The sequence below is a fragment of the Anarrhichthys ocellatus genome, unplaced genomic scaffold (genome assembly GCF_004355925.1).
Source record: "Anarrhichthys ocellatus isolate YVR2014 unplaced genomic scaffold, GSC_Weel_1.0 scaffold4, whole genome shotgun sequence".
NCBI lineage: Eukaryota > Metazoa > Chordata > Actinopteri > Perciformes > Anarhichadidae > Anarrhichthys > Anarrhichthys ocellatus.
This window is the reverse complement of record NW_022280034.1, coordinates 11,457,283-11,483,829: the sequence shown is the minus strand read 5'-3', so window position 1 is coordinate 11,483,829 and position 26,547 is coordinate 11,457,283. Positions and strand designations below refer to the sequence as shown.

Below are 26,547 nucleotides of genomic sequence, written 5' to 3'. Positions count from 1 at the left end.
TAATTGTTACAGCCTCACAGACTTCTGTAACTAATGCAGTTTAATTATTGCCAGGCAACTCACAGCACTCTTGCTTACTACTCCAATGAGCACGAGCCAGTGGCCTCCCACGAGGTTTAATGAAGGTCCCCAAGACCCAGTGGAGTCTGGTCTGCAGGCCAATATCTTCAGCCTTGTCTAGTATCAGACCTACACACACCAGTAGCCTGTATAGTACCTGGCTCCATATAATTCATTTTATATATGATGCAATGTAATGGACAACATAAAGTACTGGCAGATAGTAGTAAACCTTTTCCACATCATATTTTGTGTTTCTTATAGCAAGAAAAACACAGGTGAAAAATAAAAAGGCTTCCTGTTTTGCCATGTAGACCTTTTACAGCCGGCTCTGTCATATCAGTGATGTCATCAGCGGGTATTCGAAGATGACCAACTAAGACAGACATCACTACAACTTTACTACACTAGGTAGGTGAACAAAAGTGGATATGAAATGTATTTTTTACAACTTCACCGGCACACATTTGAGTGTGTGTATTTCTTTTTTACAAAGAGCCTTGCAAAGTTAGGCTGGGATGGCCCCTTGACTGGCCTCAGTCAAATATATGCGGTTACCTGATGCAGCCACTAGATGGAGCCACAGCCAGATATTTGCTCAGTACGCAAACATGCAGAAGCTTGCAGAGTGAAACCCGAAGAGTGGCAGCATCTGACGACATGAAGCCCTCTGAACAAAATAATCGTTTGGGCTCCTGCAATATATTTCCATCCTGGATTTAATGAAGGAATACGGAACTCCTCTCTTCTCCTGTCAGTGATGTAGTTTGTGTTTAGCTCAGCTGGTCTCAAACGGTGGCAGCAGAAGATCACTGACTTCCACTCAGAATAATTACACTCCCGTGATCCGCCCATGTTTCCCCTCGCTCTCACCAACGGGACCGGGAAATACACTTCCTCAGCCCTGCCCTGTCTGCCTCAGTGATGATGGGGCAGTGAGGATGCCTAAACCACGACAATCCTGTGAAGATTTTTTGTTTTCGTTTCATTCCAGAACTTCACTAATTGAGTCTTTTTTTTAACCTGGTTGTTGCCATGTTGCGGGTCGTAGTAGAGGCGGCTAGAGGGCTGCATAAAAAGACAATTGGAACCCCTGATCCAATTGCCACTGTCATTTTTAAAGGTGAGTCTCAAAAGTCTTAAAGTTTTAATCGTGTTCGGTCTTAGGAAAATAAGTCACTTGTAGCCTAACATTTGTTCTTAAAGAAGTATGTAAAGTGTGTCTTTGGGACTGAATGGGAAGTTTATGGTCGATTAATTGATAGAACTTTTATCTAATATGGAGTCACTTTATGAACTTAATAGTTTTGCTGTGATTTCATATGGTAGCAATAAATATAGTTTTATTCTATCGTTTTGTCGTTCTTGCACATTAACTGGAAGCCCAGTATGTTTCAATTCTTAATCAGGATAAGTTGTTTTGCATCACTTTCCCGACATCACGACATTTTTAGATGTAAACAGAACTGGGAAAGGACGATGTTTGGGACTGGTATTCAGTTCAGACAGAACAAAGAAGGCTATAGAGAAACAAGTTGGAAAATGTTGGGAAATTAGCCTCCAGCTACTGAATCAAAATGGTATCAGGTACTGTCTCCCCTACCAGGAAATACTCCTAGCAATCAGCCCTAGTTGCTCTCAGCTGTGTGTTTTTGTACCCAAGTTGTAATCATCACGCGCAGGTGTGGCAGCCTCTGTTCTTCTCCTTTCCTCCCGGTAAAGACACAGACTGAAGCCCGCTGACACCGACTCTTGCCATAAAGCATGCAAAACCGCTAAGTTAGACACAGAAATAACGTAACATTGTCAACTAAACGTATGGGTAAAATGATTTTAGATGTGTTTTCTTGGGTTGGTCGATCTATGTGTGTCCTAATCTTGAGAAGTCATGTACCACAGCATGCTCTTTAAGGATAAGCTGATGTTTTTTGTTTTTTTTTAATGTATGAATTTGACTTTCAGGTGAGAAGAAGAAAACAAAATCGATTGACAGTGAGCTGAATCCTGTGTGGAATGAGGTACACCCCCCCCCACACACACACACATTCAAACATGCAGATAACTCTGCGTCCCTCTTTTACTTTGATTTATAATCAGTTCGTTTTGATCAGCTGCAAAGGAAAGCAGGAATAATTGAGATATCTATATCTATCTATCTAGATAAACTCCTCTTTAGATGCAGCAGTGCACATCACATGGTAGACATGCTGTGACAACAATCTTATGTCATAGTATGTATTGACCATGTAAACGGATCATGGGACTGGTGTAGATCAGTCTCGGGAGTTTGATGCGATTGATTTGTGTCATACTGGCTGAGTTGCAAAATCAACTCGATCAATATTTCCTCGGGTTGCATCAATTGGAGGTCCTGCCCTCCGATACAATGTGGCTGCTTCAGGACACACCAGCAGTTGGAGTACCATATTAATGGGCTGTGTATCCCTCATCTTGTCTTGCAGGTGCTTGAGTTTGATCTGAAGGGCACAGGGCTGGACTCTAGCTCCTACATAGACGTGATTGTGAAAGACTATGAAACCATTGGGAAAAATAAGTAAGTGCAACACAAATCCCTGAGACTGATCTTCTTGTTAGCTTTGGGTTTTGTGCAACACATGGATCACAGTGATGAAAGAGAAGATGTGAGCCTCGCCTTATTGAATCACTGCGCCAACTTCTTTTGGTCTGAACGAAGCTTTTCTAGGAAATGCGTCTGTATAGTCCGACTGCAGGTTAGCCAACAGTCCATCTTTACTGTTTTATGGATGTCAGTTTTTATTCTAATTACAGTTTTTCAGATACAACACAGGTAGTCCAACACGAGCTGACATTTAGGCATCAGTCTGCACCTTGGCTACAGTGTCTGAACATGCCAAAGTTCCATCACCCACTGGTTAAAGGATAGACATTATTATCAAGGAAGTTAGATATTTTCACAGTAACCTTGTGTTTGAGTTATGTAGCTGGCTGTCTCCCACTCACACCCTCCGTGCCATGTTGAGACTTGCTGGGCTGTGTGGGATGACTGATCCTGATTGGGCAACATTGGATGGATGAATTGCTTTTGTCCCCCCTCGCTCAATCTATAGGAGAACAAAGCTTTCTCTCTTTCTCCCTCTCGCTTCCTTCGCTCTCAGCTTTGTGTCACCGAGGACAGGGAAAATGTTAAAGGAAATACTTTTATGGGGCATTTACTTGCCAAATTATATAGTAGTCATGTACTGTAATTGCGGTACATGCAGCACATGTGAACTTCTCCAATACTGTGAGGAGAGTTGCTTTCGTGCAAAATGCTTCTACATTTTTTCAAACAAGTTCCATGTTTCCATGTAAAGCCAGAGTCACATCTGGGACCAATATAGACCAACCACAAAGATTGTTTCTTTGACATCACTAATTACTGCGATCAAAGTATCAACTACCATAGGAAAACAAATCGCATTAAAGTGTATCCATCTTTATAATTTATGTCTGACAGACCATGGTATGTATATTTTTTTATCTAGTGAATGTTTCCCCAGTGCATGGGACATAACAGAGGGGTGGAGCTTTTCAAATGTGCCTCTCCAGCACACAAGTCCATGTTAAATTGAGTAATGTTTTCCACTGGGCTGGCCCGTTTGACACACTCCCTAAAGGTCTACACTGTGTGAGCAGAAATGGACTTCTCTCTCAAATAGTTTTCCAGCTGTTATGGGTAATCCCTGTTGTCATGGCAACAAAAAGGGAAGCAAGCATGTTTCCTTAACTAATTAGATTTAAGAAAAGTGTGTGTGTGTGTGTGTGTGTGTGTGTGTGTGTGTGTGTGTGTGTGTGTGTGGCGCAGTACAGTCTGGATTATAAGATTTGAGAATCAAATTCTGCCTACAGTGAGTTTTATAAAAATCAATGACTCATGATTGAGCTTTAATTTAAATCTACTAGTTAAGTAAATCCATTTTCCAGTCAGTTCATGTTCTGCTAAAATGATTTTAGACGGGTCAAAACAAGACTACAAATACAAGTCTGCAGCCCTGTTAGCATCTTAATGCTAACGTCTGCATATGAAAGTGCTAACAATAGAAATGCTGACGTTTAGCAGGTAATGTAAGTGTATCAGCATGCTAACATTTGTTAATTAGCACTAAACACCAAGTACAGTTGAAGATCATGTTAATAATTTTACAGGAATTTGGTCAAACTTAAATATTGGACAATTGAAATTCAAACATGATAAATGCACTAGATTAAAAGTCGGAATCACCACAATTACGATAACAATTCGTCCTCTGGGGACCATGAATATCTGTTCTAATCTTAACAGTAATCCTTCCAATACTTGAGATATTTCAAATGCATTAGTAGATGCTGAGATATAACTGAATAAGTGTAAACTTATGCAGGGATGGGGCACATAATAAGTCAGAGCATCACTCTCGTCATTAGAATGTATCCTCTCTGGACCATTCATACCTTTCAGCCCATTCAACAGCAGTCCAACCAATAGTTGTTAAGTTTTCAAACCTCATGGTTGTGCTAAATGAAAGGTTGGGGATCACGAAAAGTCATCAGGATTCATTCTCTGGGGACCATGAATGACCTTACAAGATTTCATGACAATCCATCTCATAGTTGTTGAGATATTTCAGTTTAGACTCACGTGGTGGACTAATTGACAGACCAATGTTGCTATCCCTAAAGCCACGCTGCTAACATGGCTAAAAATAATACAGCCAAAAGTCTCTAGACAGTTAAGTAAAACTCATTCATGGTTAAAAATTAACTTTAATCTCCTGCTTTGCATACTTTTTAAAATCGTTTCCTTTATCCTACTCGTTTTCCCATGAAAGATCCATTAACTAGATGAATATGCTGTACAACAGGGCTTCAGCCTTTTAGAAGTCATTGCATGGTTAGTTTTTTGATAACGCTGATATACCATTTAAATATTAACCTGTTCTGTACAAAGACTCTTGTAATGGTAGAATGTGGGGACAGTAAAAACCAGGGTGAAACTGTTCAGTCGGATATGGCTGGAAAAATGTTTTCACATCAGAACCTCAGAGTATTGTTTCATCTCCTGTCTTCATAAAACCTTGGGTCAGACAATGGGTCTGTCCAAATATATCACTTACCCGGTTTATGAAAAACATTTCAGGATTTTGTAGCCTTGCAGTGCTTAATAGATATATTGCAACAGTAATAATCGGGGATATAATAATCACTCTTATCACTGATCTGAGATGAGCTGTGTCGGCACACTCAGTCATCCTAGCAGATCTGCGAGTTATGACAAGGGGAGGGTCTTAACGTCTTGAACTGAAACCCAGCCAAGGACACTCTTGTAGAGCTGCTCGTGTTAAGTCCCGCTTTCCCTCCACGGATATGTGATCAGAGTTAACTGCTGTCTGTTTGTTTTTCCACTGTTTATAGAAGGCTGACAAAGGGAAGAACTGTACCTACATCCAATAAGAACTCCACACACAATTTTTGTCTGTGGGCGACTTGTGATTGTTTGGACATGGGAACTTTATCAGCTGTGGGGGGGTTTGTGGGGGGGGGTCTGTTTTGGTCTTGGAAATGATGGATACATTAAAAGAAACAAGAATAGCAACCTCTGAAAATGCTGAAAAATACACAAATCATGTGCAGAGCTCTGTAAAAAAATTTAAATACATAGCAATATGTGGAAAATGGATTGCGACATGCACATGTCTAGTTTATAAAAACACTGTCATATTAAGTTCTATTTACATTATATATACACAGGATTCTCATCATAATTGCATAAGTGTGTTTGCATGGAGAACAATGAGGGAAATGTCAGTCAGCGCATGACCTCCATATTCGGTTCACAATAAATACAGTTCTGGGCGTTAATAATCGTCCCATCATTTTATCAAGAAGCATATGTGTGTGGTGTTTGATACCGTACAATCACACAGTATGATTCTTCATATTGGAATGCTCTTATCAGAACGCAGTCAAGCTGAAAACGGATAAGTTGCAAAATGAAATGTATCTATATATAAGGGACAGCCCTACGCTTTTCGAATTTGGAGCCAGAAGCAGCTGGCAGAAGTGTCCAAGGAGAAACTTGCAGCAGAGTGGATGTGAGTTACATCATAACTGAATTCCAAATTATTAGTTAAACATTGGAAAACTACACGAGCATTGTTGGTCAAGGCTACATACCAGGTTTATAGAGTCACTGACTCCACGGAGAATGCCCGTGTCATTTCTTCCTGAAAAACAATAACTCTCCACCCTCCCTCTCTCCTCCCAAACCAAACTCTGTCCAGCTGTGAAAGTGTTGGTAAACTGATATAAGGAACTGTATATAGTTCATATCTTACTTTGCTCTGTTTCATTGGAGTGCAGCACAAATCTCATAAACTGCTAATGCTTGGATGTCTGCTTCTAGTATGTGCTTTGCCCTTGAAGTGTTTGATCTGTTATGTTTAAAGAAATGCTTTCCTGATAGAAAGTCAAGGTTGTTACTTAATGTGAGATCTGTTGGCTCCTCTCAGCATGGTGGAGCTCTTTTACAGCATTTTTGTCCCATGATATTTTCTATCCAGGCCAAGTAAAAGTTGTTGGCAACGGTGGAAAAAAACACCCTTTGAATTTAAGGTTTAATTGAAAGCTTTGAGTTCTGATCAAATCATCTGATTGTGAGCATACGGTGGTGTCATTGGAGCCAGCGTTGGGAAACTGCGAGTTTCCGTCTTGGGTCAACAGAAATGCTGCCAAAGTAATGTTACTTAGTCCACCCAAAGAACAATACAGTTTACGTGATGCATTACATTCTCCAACTTACAATTCTATCACATCGCTCCCGTAGGCACAGCTACGTGTCTTGCTCAAGGACACATCGACATCAGACTAGCTGAGCTGGGGATCGAACCGTCGAGCCTCTGATTGAAGGACAACCCTGCTCGCCACTTAGCCACGGTCGCCCACGTATTGCATGCCATTAGCTACATTGTTAGATTGTTTTAATCAGCGAAACATACGGAGTTGCCACTTTATTAACTAAAACGAATGCAGTCTAAACAGTCATGCAATAATAACTCCTACCTTCATAAAGGTTACGCTCACAGGTGTTGACTCTACTGCGTGTAGTAATGTAGAAGATTCAGTTGGTGGAGCTTTTGTATGTTGTGTTAAACAAAGAGGTGTTTTTGTTATTTAGCCTACCCTCACTGACATAAATTCGATGGACAAAATAATAGAAACAAAAAGTATATTTATGAAAGAGCTAATGGTATGTTGTTCCTTTCCTATTTACTCATAATTGTCTAAAGAAGCAGCCCATTAAGATGTGCTCTTTGGCTGCACACAAGACAAATGACCACACGCAATAACAAACTGCCTCAAAGCAATTCTTCAACTGACATGGAGAATTCTTTAACTGACATGGAGAGGTTACTGTACCTGTTTAACAAGAGTCTAGTATTATTAGAAGGGGTGTCACGATATTGACATTAGTGATAATTAAGAAATTAAATATTGACAGTGTGTTAATAATGCACAATTGATAGTGTTGTGCACATAATCCAACGCCTCTCAAATCACGCTCTTCACCTTCCTACACTTGAATTTTGAGGACAATCTATTTGCCAATAAAAAAAGACAAAACGCATGCTAAACAGAGTTAAAGATGAATTTGACTGATTAAATGAACATTATTGTTTTTTAAATTTTCTATAATGTTATCGTGAATTATTTTGGCCACGATAACTGTGTAGTCAACATCTGATATTGTGACGGCCCTAATTGTTAGTCAGATCCAACACCGACGCACACTTTTGCCCATTTAGTTTCATTCAATTACGTCTTTGACTTATCTAAGCTTAGAGCCACACAGCTGTCAAAGCAATTCTAATTCGACTTTAATCTGAATCCTTTATCTTGATGCCTTCTTTTGACAACTGTTGATTCATTTGATCATTTTTTTTTTCTACTTAATCATTCAAATGTTGATAATTAGAAACCAACAAGAATTGCTAAACAAAAAAAAGTAATAATTCTTTCATGGAGGAAATGTTGTAATTAACAATCCATAAGGAAACAGTTTGACTCGGAGGCAAATGACTTGGAATGAAATGGGTTATTTTGTTCCCCAAATTGTCAAATGAAGAACAATGAGTGGGCTAGTCTGAACGTCTCCAGAATCGTGGTTCTGTTGTTTCTTGCTGGTGCTTAAATGACCGTGTCATGGAATAGCTGGTTGATTTGAGTTCTCCGGTCACAGATGATCTAAACGCACTGTGAATCACTGAGCGGTAGCTTCGTTGCCGTGTTGACTGTGCGCTGGCTCATCGGGTGCGTTTGTTTGTCTCAGCAGGCAGGGCTTGTTGGCTCTTGGCGGTGACCTGCTATATGCCCCTTTTGTGAATGTGACATCACTGAGCGCACATGCAGCATTTCATTTCTGTGTGGTCTGTATCTTCATTACTGATATGTTTGCTGACTAGAATGGCAGCCTGTGTTTTTCCCTAATAAAACAGGAAATCAGTGCAGAATCGTTACCAAGCACATTCTCCCAAGTTACACAGTATCGACAGTGAATTAAAATCTATTTGTGTATTTAATGTTTCCCTGCTTTGTTTTCTAACAGATTCATAGGGTCAAGCAAAATCTCTCTGAGAGACCTTGCTTCAGGTCAAGTGACATCACTGCCATCCAAAAACGTTGATTTGGTCACTGAAAGTGGACAGAAGACTGGAGTAAGATTCTTTCTGCATGAATTAAGAAATACAAGCAACAGGAAGGCGACCTTCCTTATATAAGAAATAATGAAATAATAGACCGGCCAATCATTTCATTCCAGGCTACAATCGACCTGATGATTGGCTACGATCCTCCAGCCAATGCTGCACCAAACCCTCAGGCAGGAGATGCCACAGACGCTGGTATGTTTGTGTAATCCTTAGTGATGCAATGCAGTAAAGATTGGTAGCATGTAATGCATGCCAGGTATTTGATCATCTGGTTTTTTTCTGCTGATTAGGTGGTGGTGGGGACGAGACTTTACCAGATGGGGGCCAAAGGGGCTCAGCAGGGGTCTCCTCGTCCTCTGGTCAGAAGCTGTCCCGGGCACAGAGTCGCCGCCGACTAGTCAATAAACCTCAGGACTTCCAGGTCAGTTTGTGTTTTAGTGCGATCATCAACAAAGACCATTGGCTCGATTCTTAATACGCAGATCAAGAACAGAATGGTGTGAATGTTTGAAAGCCAGCAAAAACTTTATTTTTGGCATTAATTACAGGAAAATACATATTTCTTTTCCTTTTTATATTTAAATTCTAAGTCACTTTCAGGATGACACAACAGTTATGTATATCTATGTCTACAGTGTATTTAATACACTGAGGTGCATTAGGACAGAATCGGCTGCTTTCATACTGTCACGAGCTAAATGAATTCATCCACACTTATACTGTGATACTACGCGTTCTTCAGATTCGTGTCCGAGTCATCGAGGCCCGTCAGTTGTCTGGCAACAACATCAAACCAGTGGTGAAGGTTAATGTGTGTGAAGAGACCCACAGGACGAGGATCAAGAGGGGAAACAACCCCTTCTTTGATGAGGTACTCTCACTTCACTCTTACACAGAGAGACAATAGACAGTTTCACACTTTAAATATGTTGGCATGGGTTAAATTGTGCTGGGTGGTGGTAAATGGTAAATGTTCATTGAAATTTCTTTTTGTAGATATTCTTCTACAACGTCCACATGCTCCCATCGGATCTGTTTGATAAGCACTTCAGCTTCCGGGTCAGTACACGCATGCGGATTATGAGACCCAATGCTCTGTCAATATGTACAAATGCATATAAACTGGGAATGCTCTCCTCTGCAGGTATATAATTCCTATTCTCTGAGGGCTGACAGTCTCATGGGAGAATTCAAGGTACCTGGTCTCATTTTGTCTTCACATATTTGTTAAAAGCATGTGGTTAATGCCTTTTAATGAGTCTGGCTGATCTTGTTTTGTTCTCTCACACAGCTGGATGTTAGTTATGTTTACGATGAACCAGGTGAGCTCGGCACAAACAGATTTGTGTGTCATTTACATTTGCTCTGAGGATCCTGTTTGTCTTGTGGAGCTCCGGATGCTATTTTTAGTTGGTTTGTATAATGTTGAGGATGTTCAGAATGGGTGTTTCTGTAATCTGATATATTAACAATAGGTCACATGAGTACTCGTATATGAATGGTGTTGCTCATAGTGATGAACCCTCAGAGAATTGGATCATAATGAACCGACTCTGCTGTTCCCCTCAACCCTTCAGAGCGTTATAGCATCTTCCAGGTTGTCGTTTTGGTTTTTAAACCTGAGAATTACATTTTTCTCAGAAGTTGGGGGCTAAAAAAAGAGTGAATATTAGACTTTAATTTGCCTTTTGGCCAGAAATATGACTCCAAATGAATGTTGTTGCACTGTATCATCTGGATGTGTACCTTATCAGTTCCCTATATCAACTTAAAAGGTGATGATATGTTAGTGTTGCTGCCTTCAATTAGTTACTGTAAGGTTAAATAAAATTACATTATGAGAAACACTACATTATCCAATAGTTGGCTTTGAAAAATTGCAAGAGAATGCGAAAGATTCTTTGAGCCATTTCTTGGTTTTTATCAATTTTTTTTTTTGTTTTCTTACACTGATCTTTAAAACTTGGTTTTAATCTTTAATGTGTATCTTTAGAATGTCACATTATCATAATGACTTTTAGAGGGAATAATGTGTATAAACTCAGGCACTTCTGCGCGCACAAAGTATAACTTCAAGGTTAATTGTAATTTACCCATACATTCTACCCGATGGTGCAGACTATGAATGTATGTCCTTTTGTGTGTGTCCTGATGCAGCCCACTGTGTCATGAGGAAGTGGCTCCTGCTGAATGATCCACACGACTCCAGCTCCGGGGCTAAAGGCTACCTCAAAGTCAGCCTCTTCGTAGTGGGGGCCGGAGACGAGCCTCCGGTACGACTCGCAGTCTGCGGCGCTCAAATGACTTTCACTAGCGCTGGTCGCTTCCTCTTTCTGCATGTAAATATGGTGGTTATGCCCGTCGCCCTCTCTCATAAGCTCTTTTCTGTTCTTTCTGCCTCGCACCACGCAGGTGGAGAAGAGCGACTCGTGTGACGATCAGGATGACATCGAGAGTAATCTGCTTCTGCCAGCTGGTTTGACTCTGCGATGGGCCACCCTGTCACTGAAGGTGTTCAGGGCTGAAGACGTTCCCCAGAGTAAGACAACCTGTCGTAATTATTTTGTATTTTTATAATTAAATGGTCATTTAATCCGCACAGCACATATAAAATACAGATTCACAAGTTGAGCTTGCTAAAAACTGAATCATTTCCATTTTCTGGCTACCAAAAACTTGATTGATTAATTATTCCAATGTTTTTGCATTACAGTGGATGATGCATTCATCCAGACCATGAAAGAAATTTTTGGGGGGGGTGAAAACAAGAAGAACCTGGTGGATCCCTTCTTAGAGGCTCGCTTCGCTGGCAAAAAGGTTTCTGATCGTTTTGTCTTTTTTTTTTTTTTTTTTATTTTTTTTTTTTTTTTTATTTATTTATTTATTTTTTTTGTAGCTGCAGCGTTGAATGTAAGCATACTGGATATAACGTTGTTGTGTAACAGAAAAAAAGCTGATTGATTGTGTTTCTCTCCAGCTGTGCACTCGGGTCATTGAGCACAGTGCAAACCCAGAGTGGAACCAAGTGCTGCACCTCCAAGTAAAGGTGAGAGGACGAAAAGTGGTGTTGTCCAGCATCACAAAAGACCGAAAGTAATGGACACTATGAATGAATTTCGGTCTTTTTAACCTGCGTCTTGTGATTTCTGTAGTTCCCCTCCATGTGTGAGCGTGTCAAGATGACAGTCTTTGATTGGTAAGTCAAACAAGATGTTTGTATTTAAGAGATTGACCGTCGTTTTGTGTTCAAGAAGAGGCAACGATCTTTTGTTATTTGGAGTTGAGAAAGTGTGTGTGTGTGTGTGTGTGTGTGTGTGTGTGAGTGTGAGTGTGTCCATGTGTGTCCATGCCCCATCACCAACCACATGAGACTAATGTAGCAGCCTATGACTCAGGCTGTGCAGGTCCCTCCCTTCCCCTCAGTAACATGCTCTGGGATCCTGTTGGCACCGTCTCTCAGCTAAATTCATTATTGTGCGTTTCTGAGCCAACAAACTGTCCGACAAGTCGGGTCCAGGAAGGCTGAAGGGAAGAGGAAATGTGTAGGCCTCGGGACATGTTGAAAACAAGCTCGGATCTCTGACCCAATAAATACATTGTTGAAAACATGTAGACATGAACAGCAAGAAAGAGACTTTGTTTTTGTGAAGTGCTATGTGTGTATGCAGCGTGACTCTAAAGGTGTCATGTGTGGTTGCAGGGATCGTTTGACAGGAAATGATGCTATTGGCACTACATACCTGAACCTGTCCAAGATAGCCTCCTCTGGTGGAGAGATAGAAGGTAGGATTTTCTTTTGAATAAAACATTATTTAAAAAAAAAAAAAGTTTTTTGCTGGAATTAAAGTGCCCAATATGTCTGGATCATTTGTGAAAACCCCTCTGTGAAAAGTTTTACATTTTAAAAACCATTGTTACTTATACACGCCTGTTTGTGACAACTTCGAAATGGTACTTGAATTGTCCTTTTTCTCCTGGAATAGAGGAACATCCGGGAAATGGGGAAATGCCGTCATATGAAGGTTCAATTGTGCTTCTTTTGCTCTGTTGCATGAGATGTAACGCGTCAAGCATGTTGAACATGCAAAGTTGCTGAATAATTTGTGCACATTGCTGATGAAGCTGTGCTATGCTCTGTTTTGAGATCAGTATTAGTATTTATGTGTTTAACCATTTTGTTGTTGTAGTGCCTGCCACTTGCTTACCCAGCATTCACTGTTTCAACCCCAAACCTGTCCATCACTCCCGCTTCAAATATCACAACACTGGCATACTAACATTAAAGCTTTGCATAGCTTAGCTTGAATCTGATCATAAAAAGATTAAGTCCATCTCCATATCTCCACAGTTAACACAGGGCAGTCTGAAGTGGGTTTCCTGCCCGTCTTTGGGCCCTGCTATGTCAACCTGTATGGCAGCCCCAGAGAGTTCAGCGGCCTGCCAGACCCCTATCAGGATCTCAATTATGGCAAAGTAATGAAGAATTGATTTTTCCAGGATTGTATCCACATTTTGAATGTTTCTTCTCACTTTTACCCCTGTCCTACATCACCTTCATTGGTTTTTCAACACTTCACATCGATGTCTTTGCAGGGAGAAGGCGTGGCGTACAGGGGCAGGGTCCTGGTCGAGCTGTCCACTAAGCTGGAGGGAAAAGCAGACAAAACAGTAGACGGTATCAACAGCGACGACATCCTGGTGGTGCAGGTATTGTGCCTATTTGTCTGCCGAGTGATACCTGACAAGTGTGGTTCCGTTTAACAGCAGTGTGGTTTCACTTGTCCCTCCTGATGGTAAATTGTAATTGGTTGAAATATGTTCTATTTCTGTTTTCTTCCTCTACATTAGAAGTACCAGAGGAGGAGGAAGTACAGCCTGTGTGCAGTCTTCCACAGCGCCTCCATGTTACAGGAACCAGGAGAGCCAATCCAGTTTGAGGTCAGCATCGGTAACTACGGCAACACATTGGACACCACCTGCAAACCACTGGCTTCCACCACTCAGTATAGCTATGCTGTATTTGATGGTGAGTGAGGAAGCTACTGTGTGATGTTATACTCAACCTGTTCACGCAGTAAAGAGGCATTAAAACCTGCTTTCTTGTCAAGAGGATTTTAAATTGGTGTCATTTTTTCCCAGGTAACCACTACTATTACCTGCCCTGGGTGAACACTAAGCCAGTGGTTGTGGTTCTCTCATGCTGGGAGGACATCGCCCACCGCCTGGACTCAGTCAACATCATCCTCTACATTAGTCACCGCCTGGTAATACTGCGTTATCCTCCGTAATCCACAAAAGCGTTGAGTTTATGATTTATTGATGGGTTTGCAGCCATTAAACCATACTGTAGGCTCCTGATGTTTGGTACGTGTGTGTGTACATGTATCAACGTCAGAGCTCGAGAGTCAGAGGTCTAAGATGGGAGCGTAATCCTCACCCTTACTTTGTGTTTGTTGCAGCAATCCAACCTGGAGTTATTTAAACTCTCCATCTTGGCTAAAGTCTCTGACAACGAACTTGTAGATGTGTGGCTGAAGTTGCTCACTCAGCTGGTTGAAGACATAGAAAGGTAAATGGAGGATGTGATGTTCATTTCTGGTGTTGTCTGCGCACCTTTTCAATGTAATAAAAAGACAGACGAGCCCAAGAGAGTCGGACAAAACGGAAGGAAAGTGTGTTCAGTTTCACCAAAAAACAAATCATGGAAGTTAAATGTTTGTTAATTATTTAGTATAACCTCTTTTTTTTTTTTTTTTTTTTTTTTTTTTTTTTTCCCCCCAATTTATGTCCCATTTTTGTCTCTGCTCTCCTCGAGTTTCCCAACACCGGAGCTGGAGGGCCGCTCCAACCTGACATCTCTGGACATTCAAATCAAGAAGATGCGAGACAGCGCTTTGACCAACATCAAGGATGGAGCCAGATGCATGAGAGAGGAGGCCACTGAGATCCGTGACACTCTGCCTGACTTGGAGTCCTGGGCGGCCAAACTTAAACTGCTGGCTGAGGAGGTATGTACCACAGCGAGACTGGACAAAGGAGCACCTAAAATAATGTTTCCAAGCAGTATAATGTTTTGCCCAGCCGTAATTCTGCATTTGTTCTCACGGTTTTGTCCAGCCCCAGAACAGCATGCCTGATGTGATCATCTGGATGTTACGGGGTGAGAAGAGGGTGGCCTACAGTCGCATTCCCGCTCATCAAGTCCTCCACTCCGCATACAGCGAGCAGGCCTGTGGTCAGGACTGTGGCAAGATACGGACTGTATTTTTACAGGTACACGCATAAAGTCAAAAAACATTGATGAAGTAATCAGTTCTATTAGATGTAGTCTGAACAGCTTTTAGTGTCAGCAGTTTGGTGCTGTTAGACTAAAAGGTACTACACTAGAATTCATTTCTCTGAAGTCATAATGCTCATGTAATTTTTTTGTTTTGTTCCCCTCAGTACCCCATGGACAAGAACGAGGGCCTGAAGGTGCCCGTTCAGATTAGAGTCAACATGTGGCTGGGTCTGTCTGCACATCAGAAGAAGTTCAACTCTTACTCTGAGGGAACCTTCAGCGTGTTTGCTGAGCTGGTACATTGCTCCAAAATATAATGTTCATAGCGTCTCTCTCTCACAATAGAAAAATTGTGTAATTTTCTGTATTTGCAAAGCCAGAAAATAAATTTGAATACCAGAGAGAGAGAACCAGCAGTCAAGTCGGCATCTAAAACTAAACATGTCGTCCTTTGCATTTCAGTACGAGAACCAGGCCCAGGTGTTTGGGAATTGGGGGACCACAGGACTAGTGGGGCGCCACAACTTCTCAGATGTAACGGGCAAACTGAAGCTGAAACAACAGTACTTTATGCCTCCAAGGGGATGGGAATGGGAAGCTGAGTGGTTCGTTGACCCAGAGAGAGCGTGAGTATAATTGTAGATGACAATACGGCATCTTTCCTCCTCCTAGTATTCAAAACATTCGACCAAGACAAAGCACAAGGTGTTTGTCTTAATGTAATGGAGGTTGAATGTACATTCTTTCCAGTGAACACGCATTCTGTGGACTTAAAAGAGGAAGTGGGGGATGTCTGTTCTCTACTGTTTACGTTCCTCTCATGCTTTAGACCATGATTTAATGACAAAGTACCAGACTGTGCCAGTGAGCTGGAAGTTATGTACAGTTACTTTCTTAAATCTAAATCTATCTCCAAACCCTCTGCACTTGAACCTTGACTCAAATGTCCATGTGTAATTGTTTGGTTTTACATGCCAACGTCATCGGTACATTTCTGTGAGTAGCTTTCAAGCACTAACTGCTGTATTTATGCCATTAGTTTTAATGTTTCTCACACAGGTGGTACATATGTTTGACTGTGTTTCAGTCACTCAACAGAGGCAGACGCAGGACACTCTGAATTCATGGACGAGGTCTATCAAAATGAGACCCGCTTCCCTGGTGGAGAGTGGAAGGGCGCCTCCGAGCCATTCACCGATGTGGTGAGATGCGCTGACATGCAAATAATGTGCAGGGTGGCTTTAAATATCACACAAGCCGAGTTAATTTTTTTCCTGATCTCTGACACACGCAGCACAAAAAACATGCATGACTACTACCCAGACCGACACTCTTTCTCTTAGTTACTCATCGACTTTGGTGGCAGTTCCATTATTATTTACGCCCGAGTTTTCCTCCAGATGCCTATGATGTGAGAGTAATCTTGTTGACCTATTCTTCTATGAGAAGGCCAAAATGCATGAAAACAATAAATGACAAAAATGAAAACTGAGGTTTTGTGTTGCACAGAATGGAGAGAAGAGCCACAACCCTGGAGAGTTTGAGTGTCCTCCAGGTTGGATGTGGGAGGACGAGTGGACAGTGGATGACAACAGAGCTGTGGATGATGAAGGTGCAGGCACTTGCATCACCAGCTAAAATCTAAAGAGTAGTGTTCTTCAGGCTGTTTGTAGGCATACGTACTTATTCAGAAAGGCAGCAGATGGCTAAATGTTGTTCTTGTTCACAGTTCTTTGTTTTCGCTCCTGGTTTCCCAGGGCTCTGACTCACTGACTCCCTTGCTTGGTCATAATAATAGTAAATAAAACTTGCATGGTGAAAACCATATGCTCTTGTGTCCAAACGGTAATGGAACAAAGTAAAATTGTTTGTGCATCTGTGTCTGCACCTCACAGGTTGGGAGTATGGAGTCACTATTCCCCCACAGGACATGCCGCAGTCCTGGGTCCCCGCGGAGAAGGTGTACCACGTCCACCGCAGGAGACGGCTTTATCGACCTCGCAAGAGAGCTGCACTCCCTGAAGGAGCCGCTGTGGAGGTCAGAATAGGGTCATGGGGCATCGCTGTGACATAACTTGCATTTTATGTCAATACTTTTGTTTTTTTAGTATAGGAAGCTCATTTTACAAATTGTGATTATGTGCTAAAGATTATCTAGATGTCTCTTTATTTCCCAGCATATAATCTCAGATTTTCTTTTTTTAAAACAAAAACGTTTTAGCTACTTGTTTATCTTTGGTCACAGAGGGAGGACCAAGGGGACCCTGAGGGCTGGGAATTCGCGTCTCTGATTGGCTGGAAGTTCCACAGGAAAGAGCGTTTATCAGATACTTTCCGTCGCCGGCGCTATAGGCGAAAGATGGCACCAGAGGAACGGCTTGGAGCATCCGCCATCTTCCAACTGGAGGGGGCACTGGTGAGTAAAGAAGAGAAAATGTTCTGTTTGTAGCTGCTTGTTTGGGTCAGGATCTGGTTTCATAAAGAGTTTGTGGCTCATATAGTTACAATGTAACACAGAACTATCCGTCCACATATGAGTCGGTATTAAAGCATGAGCCGGATCTGAGCTCGTTGAGTCACCAAATATTTACTTATGTATTAAACACATCTACAGTGCCATGGTGGTGCTTTTTATTTGGCAGTGTGTGACGCATAAACGGGTTCTGAGATGTCCACTTTGGTTTAATCTGCAGGGTATTGATACTGACGAGAAGGAGAAAGGATCAAAGGCCGATGCCACCAAGCTGTTTGGTGCCAACACGCCCACTGTGTCCTGCTCCTTTGACAGTGAGTGATGCATATAGTGACACTTATGAATGCTCATGCACGTACCAATGAATATACATAAATAATACTTTTTTTTGTCTACATAGAGTCACATATGTACCATCTGCGTGTCTACGTCTATCAGGCACAGAACTTGGCATCTATGGACAAAGATAGCTTTTCTGGTAAGATTCTACTCAACGGTCAATAATATGATTTAAATGATTAGTTTCTAATATCGGTATTAAGACTCCTGATAGATTTTAGATATAAAATGAGATGAGTCTCATTGCATAAATGTCTGTTAATGGTGGATGTGAAAAGATGACCATTAAACCATGTATGTTTTCTCCTTTGCAGATCCGTATGCACACGTCTCCTTCCTGCATGTTAGTAAGACAACAGAGAAGCTGCGGGCAACACTGAACCCAACCTGGGACCAAACTCTGATCTTTAGTGATGTGGAGATTTTTGGAGACCCCAAGACTGTTGCTCAGCGCCCCCCTGATGTTGTTCTGGAGTTCTACGACAATGACCAAGTGGTACATAGAGAAGCATTTGTACAACTAAATATGCGGGGTGTCAGTACTTAAAGATGTGATCTATAGTACATTCAACTGGGGATTATTGCATATAATTGCTATCGGGAAAAACTTTGGGAACCATGAATGAAATTATTTGAGCTAAAATATCTCAAGCAGAAAATGTCTATTGAACCTTGATATTCAAATTAGACTTTTATGGTGGGAACTGCCTTCACAAATCAATAGATGTCTTTCTTTTATGTTTTCTTCTTTCTTATAGTAATGGCCACCTTTCCTACACTGAAACTGTAATGTTCATGATGTTATCTTTTGCACAGGGGAAGGATGAGATGCTGGGCCGCAGTGTTTGCGCACCACTGGTGAAGTTGAATCCAGGCATGGATCAGACACCCAAACTGCTGTGGTACCCCATCATCCAGAAAGGTCAAAAGGCGGGGGAGGCACTGCTGGCGGCAGAACTCATCCTTAAAGATGAGGTTTGTCCTGAAAGTAAAAGAGAAATGGCTACTTTACAGTATTTAAAACACTGCCATGTTATTGAGGCTTGTAGTTTTATATTTTAGAGTGTGAATTAATGAAAAGGTACTGGTAAAAACAAAAATAATCAGCATAATCCATACTCTCCTGTCTCTCTTTGTAGTCGGGCGAGTTAGATCTTCCCCTGTTTCCCCCAAAGAAATCAGAGAACCTCTACATGGTTCCTCACGGCATCCGGCCTATGGTGCAGCTCACTGCTGTGGAGGTAACACAACTTTTAGACACCGTCCCTCTGAGCTGATATACATAATGTCTCTACCATCACCTCTCTGTGTGTGTGTGTGTGTGTGTGTGTGTTCAGATTCTTGCATGGGGCCTGAGGAACATGAAGCCGTACCAGCTGGCCTCGGTGTCTTCACCCAGCCTGGTGGTGGAGTGTGGGGGGCAGAGGGTGGAGTCGGCTGTCATCAAGAACATGAAGAAGGGCCCCAACTTCCCCAGCTCTGTCCTCTTCATCAAAGTGGTAATAGCAGGGTAACACCAGCAGGGGTGTGTGGAACTAAAGCAAACGCTTGTCTGGGAGTTTAAAGCTATTGTAGAGGAGACATAATGTCTACCAAAATCAATAGAAACATTATGATTAACTATGTTTACATCTTCTGCACTAGAATCTGGGGAAAAAAACCTCAGAGGATTGGAGCTAAACAATACTGTAAACTCACATTTTTTTTCCTTCACACCTGCTCTACACCATCCATGCAGCTCCTTCCAAAGGAGGAGATGTACATACCTCCCATTGTTCTGAAGGTGATTGACCACCGTCCATTTGGCAGGAAGCCTGTGGTGGGTCAATGCACCATCACCACTCTGGAGCAGTTCAAATGTGACCCATATATCATCACTGCAGAGGGGGCCATGTCTTCCAAAAGTAAGGAGTCATACAAAGTAATACAAATGAGTCTTATTCAATTGAGACAGACAGCCTTGTTCTGATGTTGTCCTCTCACTTTTTACAGTGGCTATGATGGCTTCTCCTTCCAAACATCTCTCTATTAACATGGAGGAGACGAGACCACTGCTAGAAACTCAGGTAAACTCCATCCAACACATAACGATAACATATTTTTCTCATGCTGTCCGGAACTAGTTACCAATAATTATTTTTTCCTCATGTCACTAAGAAGTGCACAATTTGGCACTCTAGTCAAATTTGACAAGCTTGATTACTCTGGCTTACAGTTCATGTACAGCATGTCAGCTGCTCTCAACAAAATGGCCTCCCCTACCTCCCACTTTGTATGTATGGTTACTTATTAGAGCTTTCTAATCCACACGGCTGGGCACCAATGACACTGGAAGGCTGAGATCACTTAATCCACAGCGCTACGGCAGGCTCGATAAGGGCCGCACAGTAACGTCACAATAATCAGGATTCGACTTAATTTGCCACTATTTTAATGAGCACATTTGAACACTTTTTTTTTCCACAGCAAGGGTGCAACATGTAACTGGGCCCTGAAGCAGATTAGGCTTCCAGGCATCTATTTTGCATGGAAGTAGATGTTTCTAGAAGAACAGTTTCCAATATTTTACTCAAAGCAAAAGTTAGACATTTTGAGAAATGTGCTTATTTAACTTCCTGCCAAGAGTTAAAAGAGAAGATTGATAAATCTCTGATGTTGGTACGCTAAATATGAGCCTACCGCCAGCAGTTTATTAGCTTAGCATAAAGACAGGAAATAGTTCATAGTATTGTTTTTTTTAAAGCTCACTAGTTTAATGTGTTAAATCAATTTAGATCTTACGCTTTGGTTGTAATATGAATTTATCAAACAAGATGCAACTTGTTAATTAGTGAGCTTTAGAGATGATGCCATGTACTCCCGTTTCCAGTCTTAATGCAAAGCTAATTTAAGCAGCTGCTGGCTGCATTTAGAATACAAACATAATGTAATAAAGTATCAATCTTTACATTGAACTCCTGGCAAATAAGCCTATTACATTATTATTATAATATACTTGACTCAAAGGCAGGTCCCACTCATGGCAGGCATGGATAATGAATTAAACTCCTGGTGCCATGTTGTAAGTCAAGGCACGGGTGGTGTTAGTGAGCCCTCTAGAGGCCCGGAGCCTTAAAGCAGTGGCAAATTCGGCACAGCCCCTTTGTTACGCCCTTGTTTTCCAGATTGCTGTCAATCGTGAAATTGCAATCGGGATCTCCTTATCAATCTTTCCTTCACTGTTTGACTTTCTTGTCAATTTGTGTAGCGTATTGTATGTACTATATGTATATATGTGTTTGTTTATTTGTTACTGCTGTATGTGTATGTACTTTTGACTTCTGTTTTGTGTCACATTGCATCTTTGTCCTCCAAAGCTTGACGAGAAGGTGAGAGTAAAGCGAATATGAATAAGATTTCAGATTATTATACCAAATGCATGCATATGTGTGTGTGTGTGTATGTGTATATATGTGTAGTTTATCAATGAGCAATTCAATATTCAGGAAAAAGAGACAGTCGATTGGTGGAGTAAATTCTACGCTTCAACTGGAGACCATCAGAAGTGCGGCCCTTACCTCAAAAAAGGATACGACACCCTCAAAGTAAGTTGGCTTAGTTTCTTCGTACACACGACAGACTTTATAGTGTTTCTTCACTTGTTTGTTGCATGTCTTGTCTGTAATCCCCACTAAGTGTTGTAGATGACCTGAATGCGTATGTGTATCCACAGGTGTATGAATGCGAGCTTGAGGATGTCCCAGAGTTCGAAGGGCTGACTGATTTCTGCACCACCTTCAAACTGCAACGGGGCAAGAATGAAAGTGGGGACGAGGACCCCACTGTGGTTGGAGAGTTCAAGGTAGTTTGACAACAGGACACTAGAATCTATCCAAAATAAAGCTGTGAAACGAGCTGAATCTCCTCAGCTCAGGACAAGGCCAGACTTACAATCTGAATTGTGTGTGTGTGTGCTCTTGTACATGCAGGGTTCATTCAAGGTGTACCCTTTGCCAGACGACCCAGGTGTCGCTCCCCCTCCCCGTCAGTTCAGAGAGCTGCCAGAGAGTGGACCTCAGGAGTGTCTGGTCAGGATTTATGTGGTCCGGGCCATAGACCTGCAGCCCAAAGACAATAATGGCAGAGTGAGAATGAATTTGTAATGCCAGGAATAAAAGTAGCATGTTTTAACACACTTGGAGCAGTCATCACCTTTTCCTTGAACTTGTGTTCTCTCTCCTGCTCAGTGTGATCCATACGTAAAGATGTCACTGGGTAAGAACACGATTGATGACCAAGACAATTACTTACCCAACACCACGGGCCCTGTGTTTGGAAGGTAAACGCTAAGAATGAACTAATTTAAGCAATAAAGAATGTTAATATTACAGACCATATTTTCCTTAAAGAGTAAATACCGTGAACCTTCTCAAACACTTCTTTTTTCTTTTTTTTTTGTGTAGGATGTTTGAGATGACGTGTTTCCTGCCCCAGGACAAGGACCTGAAAATCTCTGTCTATGATTATGATTTCCTGACCCGCGACGACAAGGTCGGCGAGACCGTGATAGACCTGGAGAACCGCTTCCTGTCCCGATACAACTCCTACTGTGGCCTGCCACAAACCTACTGCATGTAAGGAAACGCCTTACGGGGGAAATCTAGGAAATGTTCCTAAAAAAAAAAAAAAAAAAAAAAACCTCCGTCATGATCCTTACTTTCATTTCTGTTTTTGTCTCAGTTCTGGTATCAACAAGTGGCGGGACCAGCAGAAGCCATCTCAGATCCTGGAGAGCCTGGCTCGTCTAAAAGGCCTATCCAAACCCAAGACCGAAGACAACGGCACATCACTCTCCTTCAATGGCAAAGAGTACACACTGGCTGAGTTTGGTAATGTCAATAGTTTAAGATATATTAGTGTAAGTGTGTGTGATTCATCCAACATCAGTAACAGTGATTTTATTTATAACTGTCCGACAAATTCTCTTTAGTCGTTTGCTCTTATTTTATTACCCATAATGGTTGGCCCAACTGGCTTAACTTAATTTAAAAAACATTCTGCAAGCTAATATGATATCGGCAAGCTTTAAAGTATGTATTTAAAAAATGTTGTCTGATGGTGGGTATGTGATTGTCTACACCAAATTTCTTGGAAATGTATCCAAAGCTGTAGAGATATTCACTAAAAGCATCATGGTTGTGCTAAAGGAAAAATCATGGGATCACCAAGGTTGTTAGAATTAGGATGATGTCTGAAATAACTCAACATGGAGTTTTGTACTGTCTGGATCAAAGTGGTGGACCGACTGACACACATTGCCGTCCTTCAAGCCATGCCGCTGGCTTTGCTAAAAATAGTAACCATTTCAATTATTGACTGATTCTTTTCCCACATCTAATTTGACAAATTATGCTATAACATAAGCCTAATTAAGCTGTAACTTGTTTTCACGACCAGAGAACAGGGAAATTCATGAGCACCTTGGTCCGGCCCGAGAACGCCTCTGCCTGTACGTTCTCAGAAAACAGGGACTTGTCCCTGAACATGTGGAGACCAGGACCCTTTACAGCTCCTTCCAGCCCAATATCTCTCAGGTTAGATGTCACGGCTCAAACATGTTGTATCTGTCCACATCCACCCTGACGCAGCCATTTAGTAAAACCTTTATAATGTGTTCATTTAGGGACAGCTTCAGATGTGGGTGGATGTTTTCCCCAAAAGCATCGGAGTCCCTGGACCTCCTTTTGACATCGCGCCACGCAAGGCTAAGAAGTGAGTGCTGTGCCGCTCTTCGTGTGAGTCAATGCTAACATTAGAGGTCACTGAGTTAATGCCTGCTGTTTTTGAATTGTCAGTTATTTCCTGCGTGCTGTCATCTGGAACACCACAGACGTGACTTTAGATGAGACCAGCATCACAGGAGAAGAAATGAGTGACGTCTATGTCAAAGGGTATTGCTGATAAATCATTCAAATTAACTTCAGTATGTATATATATTAGTGTGTGTGTCTTTTTTTTTTTTTTTTTGTCTTGCCCTTTAATGCTTTTTCCCATCGGCAATCATTTCTAAAATCCTATTTTAACTGATTTAGATTGATTTGATTTGATTCTTTAAAAGCAAACTTGTATAGTAGAAGATTACCGTGGAACCAGTTGGCACAGGACAATGAAAGCTGTCACCTGTTGTCCCCTTTGCCAGCTGGATGCCAGGCATGGAGGAGAACAAGCAGAAGACCGACGTCCACTACAGGTCTCTGGACGGAGACGGCAACTTTAACTGGAGGTTCGTCTTTGACTTTGAGTACCTGCCAGCTGAACAACTCTGCCTGGTTTCCAAGAAGGTGAGGCTTGTCTGGATTATCAAACAATTGGTTTAAAATAAAACAAGGACCATTTTACTCATGTACAAATTTGAAAATAAAGCCTGCGTTGTTGAAATGGCGAATCTAAAACATGTTTCCCCGTGTTCTTTATCCAACAGGAGCAATTCTGGAGTCTTGACAAAACAGAGTTCAGGATTCCCCCCAAGTTTATTGTCCAGATATGGGATAATGACAAATTCTCACTGGACGATTACCTCGGTGAGACACTACAAAAAAAAAAAGCTTTCTTTGTTTAACTCTAAATGAAGTGTCTGATTTACCTTCAGCCAATTACAAACCCTGGTCGTTCATGGTATAATACTCTGTGGTCCCAGGCACTCTGGAGCTGGATCTGCGTAACCTGGTTCCTCCTGCGAAGACCCCAGAGAAGTGCTCTCTGGAGATGATGGATGATGTGGAAATAGGAACTCCAGACAAACCAGTGCAAGCCAAGTCTCTGTTTGCTCAGCAGTCAGTCAGAGGCTGGTGGCCATGTTCCATTGAACAGGATGGAATGAAGGTCCTGGGCGTAAGTATGAATAGGAAGTACACCCAAAGATGGATGGATGCGTTTTTATCTTTTTTCTTTTTAGGTAAATTGACTTGAGCAAATTAATTGGATAGGAAGCCAACTCAGCATGAGTTAAAACACAGCAGTAGACTGAGCAGGAATTAAGGAACGACGTAAAGAACACTTGACAGAAAACAGTTTTAGGTAAACCAACAAAAGGAATGACATCATTCCTCCTCCTGCGCCTCAGCTTTGTTCCGATTAGTCAGATGGGTTTCCACATATTAACACTCATTTAATCTAAAATGAGAACAGCATAGAAACACTGCTATTGTCTTTTCTGAAATAAGGATATTGCCCCGCTTCAGTTTTAACAATTTCATGTTCTCCTACTTCTAAAAAAGTACTGAAAAGTTTATAGTTACCTGCATAAGTCTGATGAATAGATTCTGCTTCATTTTAATATTCTGAAAGTGTCAGAGATCCTTACGGTCATTACGTTGTTATCCAGTGTGTTGCTCACCATGTCGGCTCATCTTGTGCTTACAGGGTAAAGTGGAGATGACGCTGGAGATTGTAGGTGAAGCAGACTCGGATGAGAGACCTGCAGGAAAAGGCCGGGACGATCCCAACATGAACCCAAAACTGGACCCTCCCAAGTAAGAACCCAGCCTGTGAAACAAACTGTATTTAATATTCTGTAGATTGAACCTCTACAAAATGTATCCCATTAATGTGTCTCACCTGCTAGTTAAAATAAGAAAAACGTAGTTTTGCGAGTAATATAAACAAATACACCCTGTCTTTCATTTTCCACAACCCTCAGTCGTCCAGAAACATCCTTCTTTTGGTTCACCAACCCATGTAAGACCATGAAGTTCATTGTGTGGAGAAGGTTCAGGTGGCTCTTCATCGGACTCGTCTTCCTCACCATAGTGGGGCTCTTCTTCGCCATCATGTTGTACTCTTTACCGGTAAGGACCGCCGAGAGATACTATTCTGACTTCCTTTGGTTTGAGTTTGGCTGGTATAACTCGAAAGTGCATGCAGTGGTTCCAAATACGCACAAATGTTCATTATGTGGCAGGTGATGATGAAGTGAAGCAATAATTACATTCTCTTTTTCCTTTTCCAGAACTACATCTCGATGAAGATCGTGAAACCATTTCAATAACCCGGAGCAGTGGAACTGGAAAGGAATGTCTAGAGGATGATCACACTAACTGGGCACAACTACTGCCAAACAATCTCCATCTTTTTGTTTTTTACTGCCTATAGTATTTTATAAAGGTCTAAATGGGAAGGGGGTGCTTGCACAAGTGCACTATATTATCATATTTTACCATGAGCACTTTCTCTACACTGCTAAACTGTGACTGACTCGTGAGCAATACATTTGTGATTTGTTTCCAAACCACTGCTTTTTATCAAAAACAGATGAGGAACTAGAACTCCCTGTACGGTTTAATTACAACCGTCTTGTCAACTCTTATCGTGTTTATTTGATGGTGTGTGTGCAAGAAATTCAGCTCTTGGGGGATTTTTGAGGCTGCATTTAGTAGTTATGTTGTATTGGATTGCACATTAATGTAATGTTTCTATTTTGGCATTCTGAATGTAAATTAGGTGATTGATTATTATAAAAGTTTCACCAAGGTAGTATTTATTACGGGACTGTTGCATTAAAATGTTCAAGGGTTTCTAGTTTTCTGGTCATTCAAAAATAATCGTGCCAAAAACAAATTAAGTCTTCCGCTACCAACAGTCATGTTTAGTGTGTCTGACACTTGTATATTACATTTCCACAAGTCTTTGGAATTAAAAATATTTAAAAATGA

The 26,547-nt window shown here is 41.5% G+C and overlaps 1 protein-coding gene across 6 annotated transcripts; it reads left to right on the top strand.

The window, feature by feature from the left end:
- Nucleotides 1-706: 706 nt before the first annotated feature.
- LOC116381259 (myoferlin-like) lies at nt 707-26,547 on the top strand. 6 transcript variants are annotated; one of them, XM_031843264.1, is made up of 55 exons: nt 707-1,183; nt 2,023-2,078; nt 2,523-2,614; nt 8,663-8,771; nt 8,876-8,957; nt 9,056-9,186; nt 9,508-9,636; nt 9,762-9,824; nt 9,910-9,960; nt 10,057-10,087; nt 10,923-11,038; nt 11,178-11,304; nt 11,479-11,582; nt 11,743-11,811; nt 11,918-11,961; nt 12,466-12,548; nt 12,749-12,787; nt 13,114-13,238; nt 13,359-13,472; nt 13,614-13,791; nt 13,905-14,029; nt 14,225-14,334; nt 14,581-14,773; nt 14,883-15,038; nt 15,210-15,341; nt 15,508-15,671; nt 16,133-16,247; nt 16,555-16,657; nt 16,941-17,083; nt 17,291-17,461; nt 17,739-17,832; nt 17,919-17,996; nt 18,172-18,353; nt 18,674-18,832; nt 18,997-19,098; nt 19,195-19,356; nt 19,596-19,761; nt 19,850-19,923; nt 20,073-20,129; nt 21,214-21,225; nt 21,343-21,441; nt 21,570-21,698; nt 21,826-21,981; nt 22,084-22,175; nt 22,300-22,470; nt 22,577-22,725; nt 23,294-23,430; nt 23,520-23,608; nt 23,692-23,787; nt 24,036-24,177; nt 24,318-24,417; nt 24,534-24,727; nt 25,259-25,368; nt 25,536-25,683; nt 25,845-26,547. In XM_031843264.1, exons 1-55 carry the CDS (start codon nt 1,096-1,098, stop codon nt 25,881-25,883), a joined length of 6,180 nt encoding a protein of 2,059 aa, XP_031699124.1. In that variant the 5' UTR covers nt 707-1,095; the 3' UTR covers nt 25,884-26,547. The 6 variants fall into 6 exon arrangements, with proteins under 6 accessions (XP_031699124.1, XP_031699125.1, XP_031699126.1 ...); XM_031843270.1 differs by lacking the exon at nt 707-1,183 and adding an exon at nt 1,844-1,882; XM_031843265.1 differs by lacking the exon at nt 12,749-12,787.

What these genes read in the sequence shown, in the direction of transcription:
- LOC116381259 (XM_031843264.1), top strand. Translation starts at nt 1,096, where the DNA reads ATGTTGCGGGTCGTAGTAGAGGCGGCTAGAGGGCTGCATAAAAAGACA. An exon ending in TTATGTTTACGATGAACCAG is followed by an intron (nt 10,088 to 10,922) that starts GTGAGCTCGGCA and finishes GTCCTGATGCAG; the next exon opens with CCCACTGTGTCATGAGGAAG. An exon ending in CCGAGCCATTCACCGATGTG is followed by an intron (nt 16,248 to 16,554) that starts GTGAGATGCGCT and finishes TGTGTTGCACAG; the next exon opens with AATGGAGAGAAGAGCCACAA.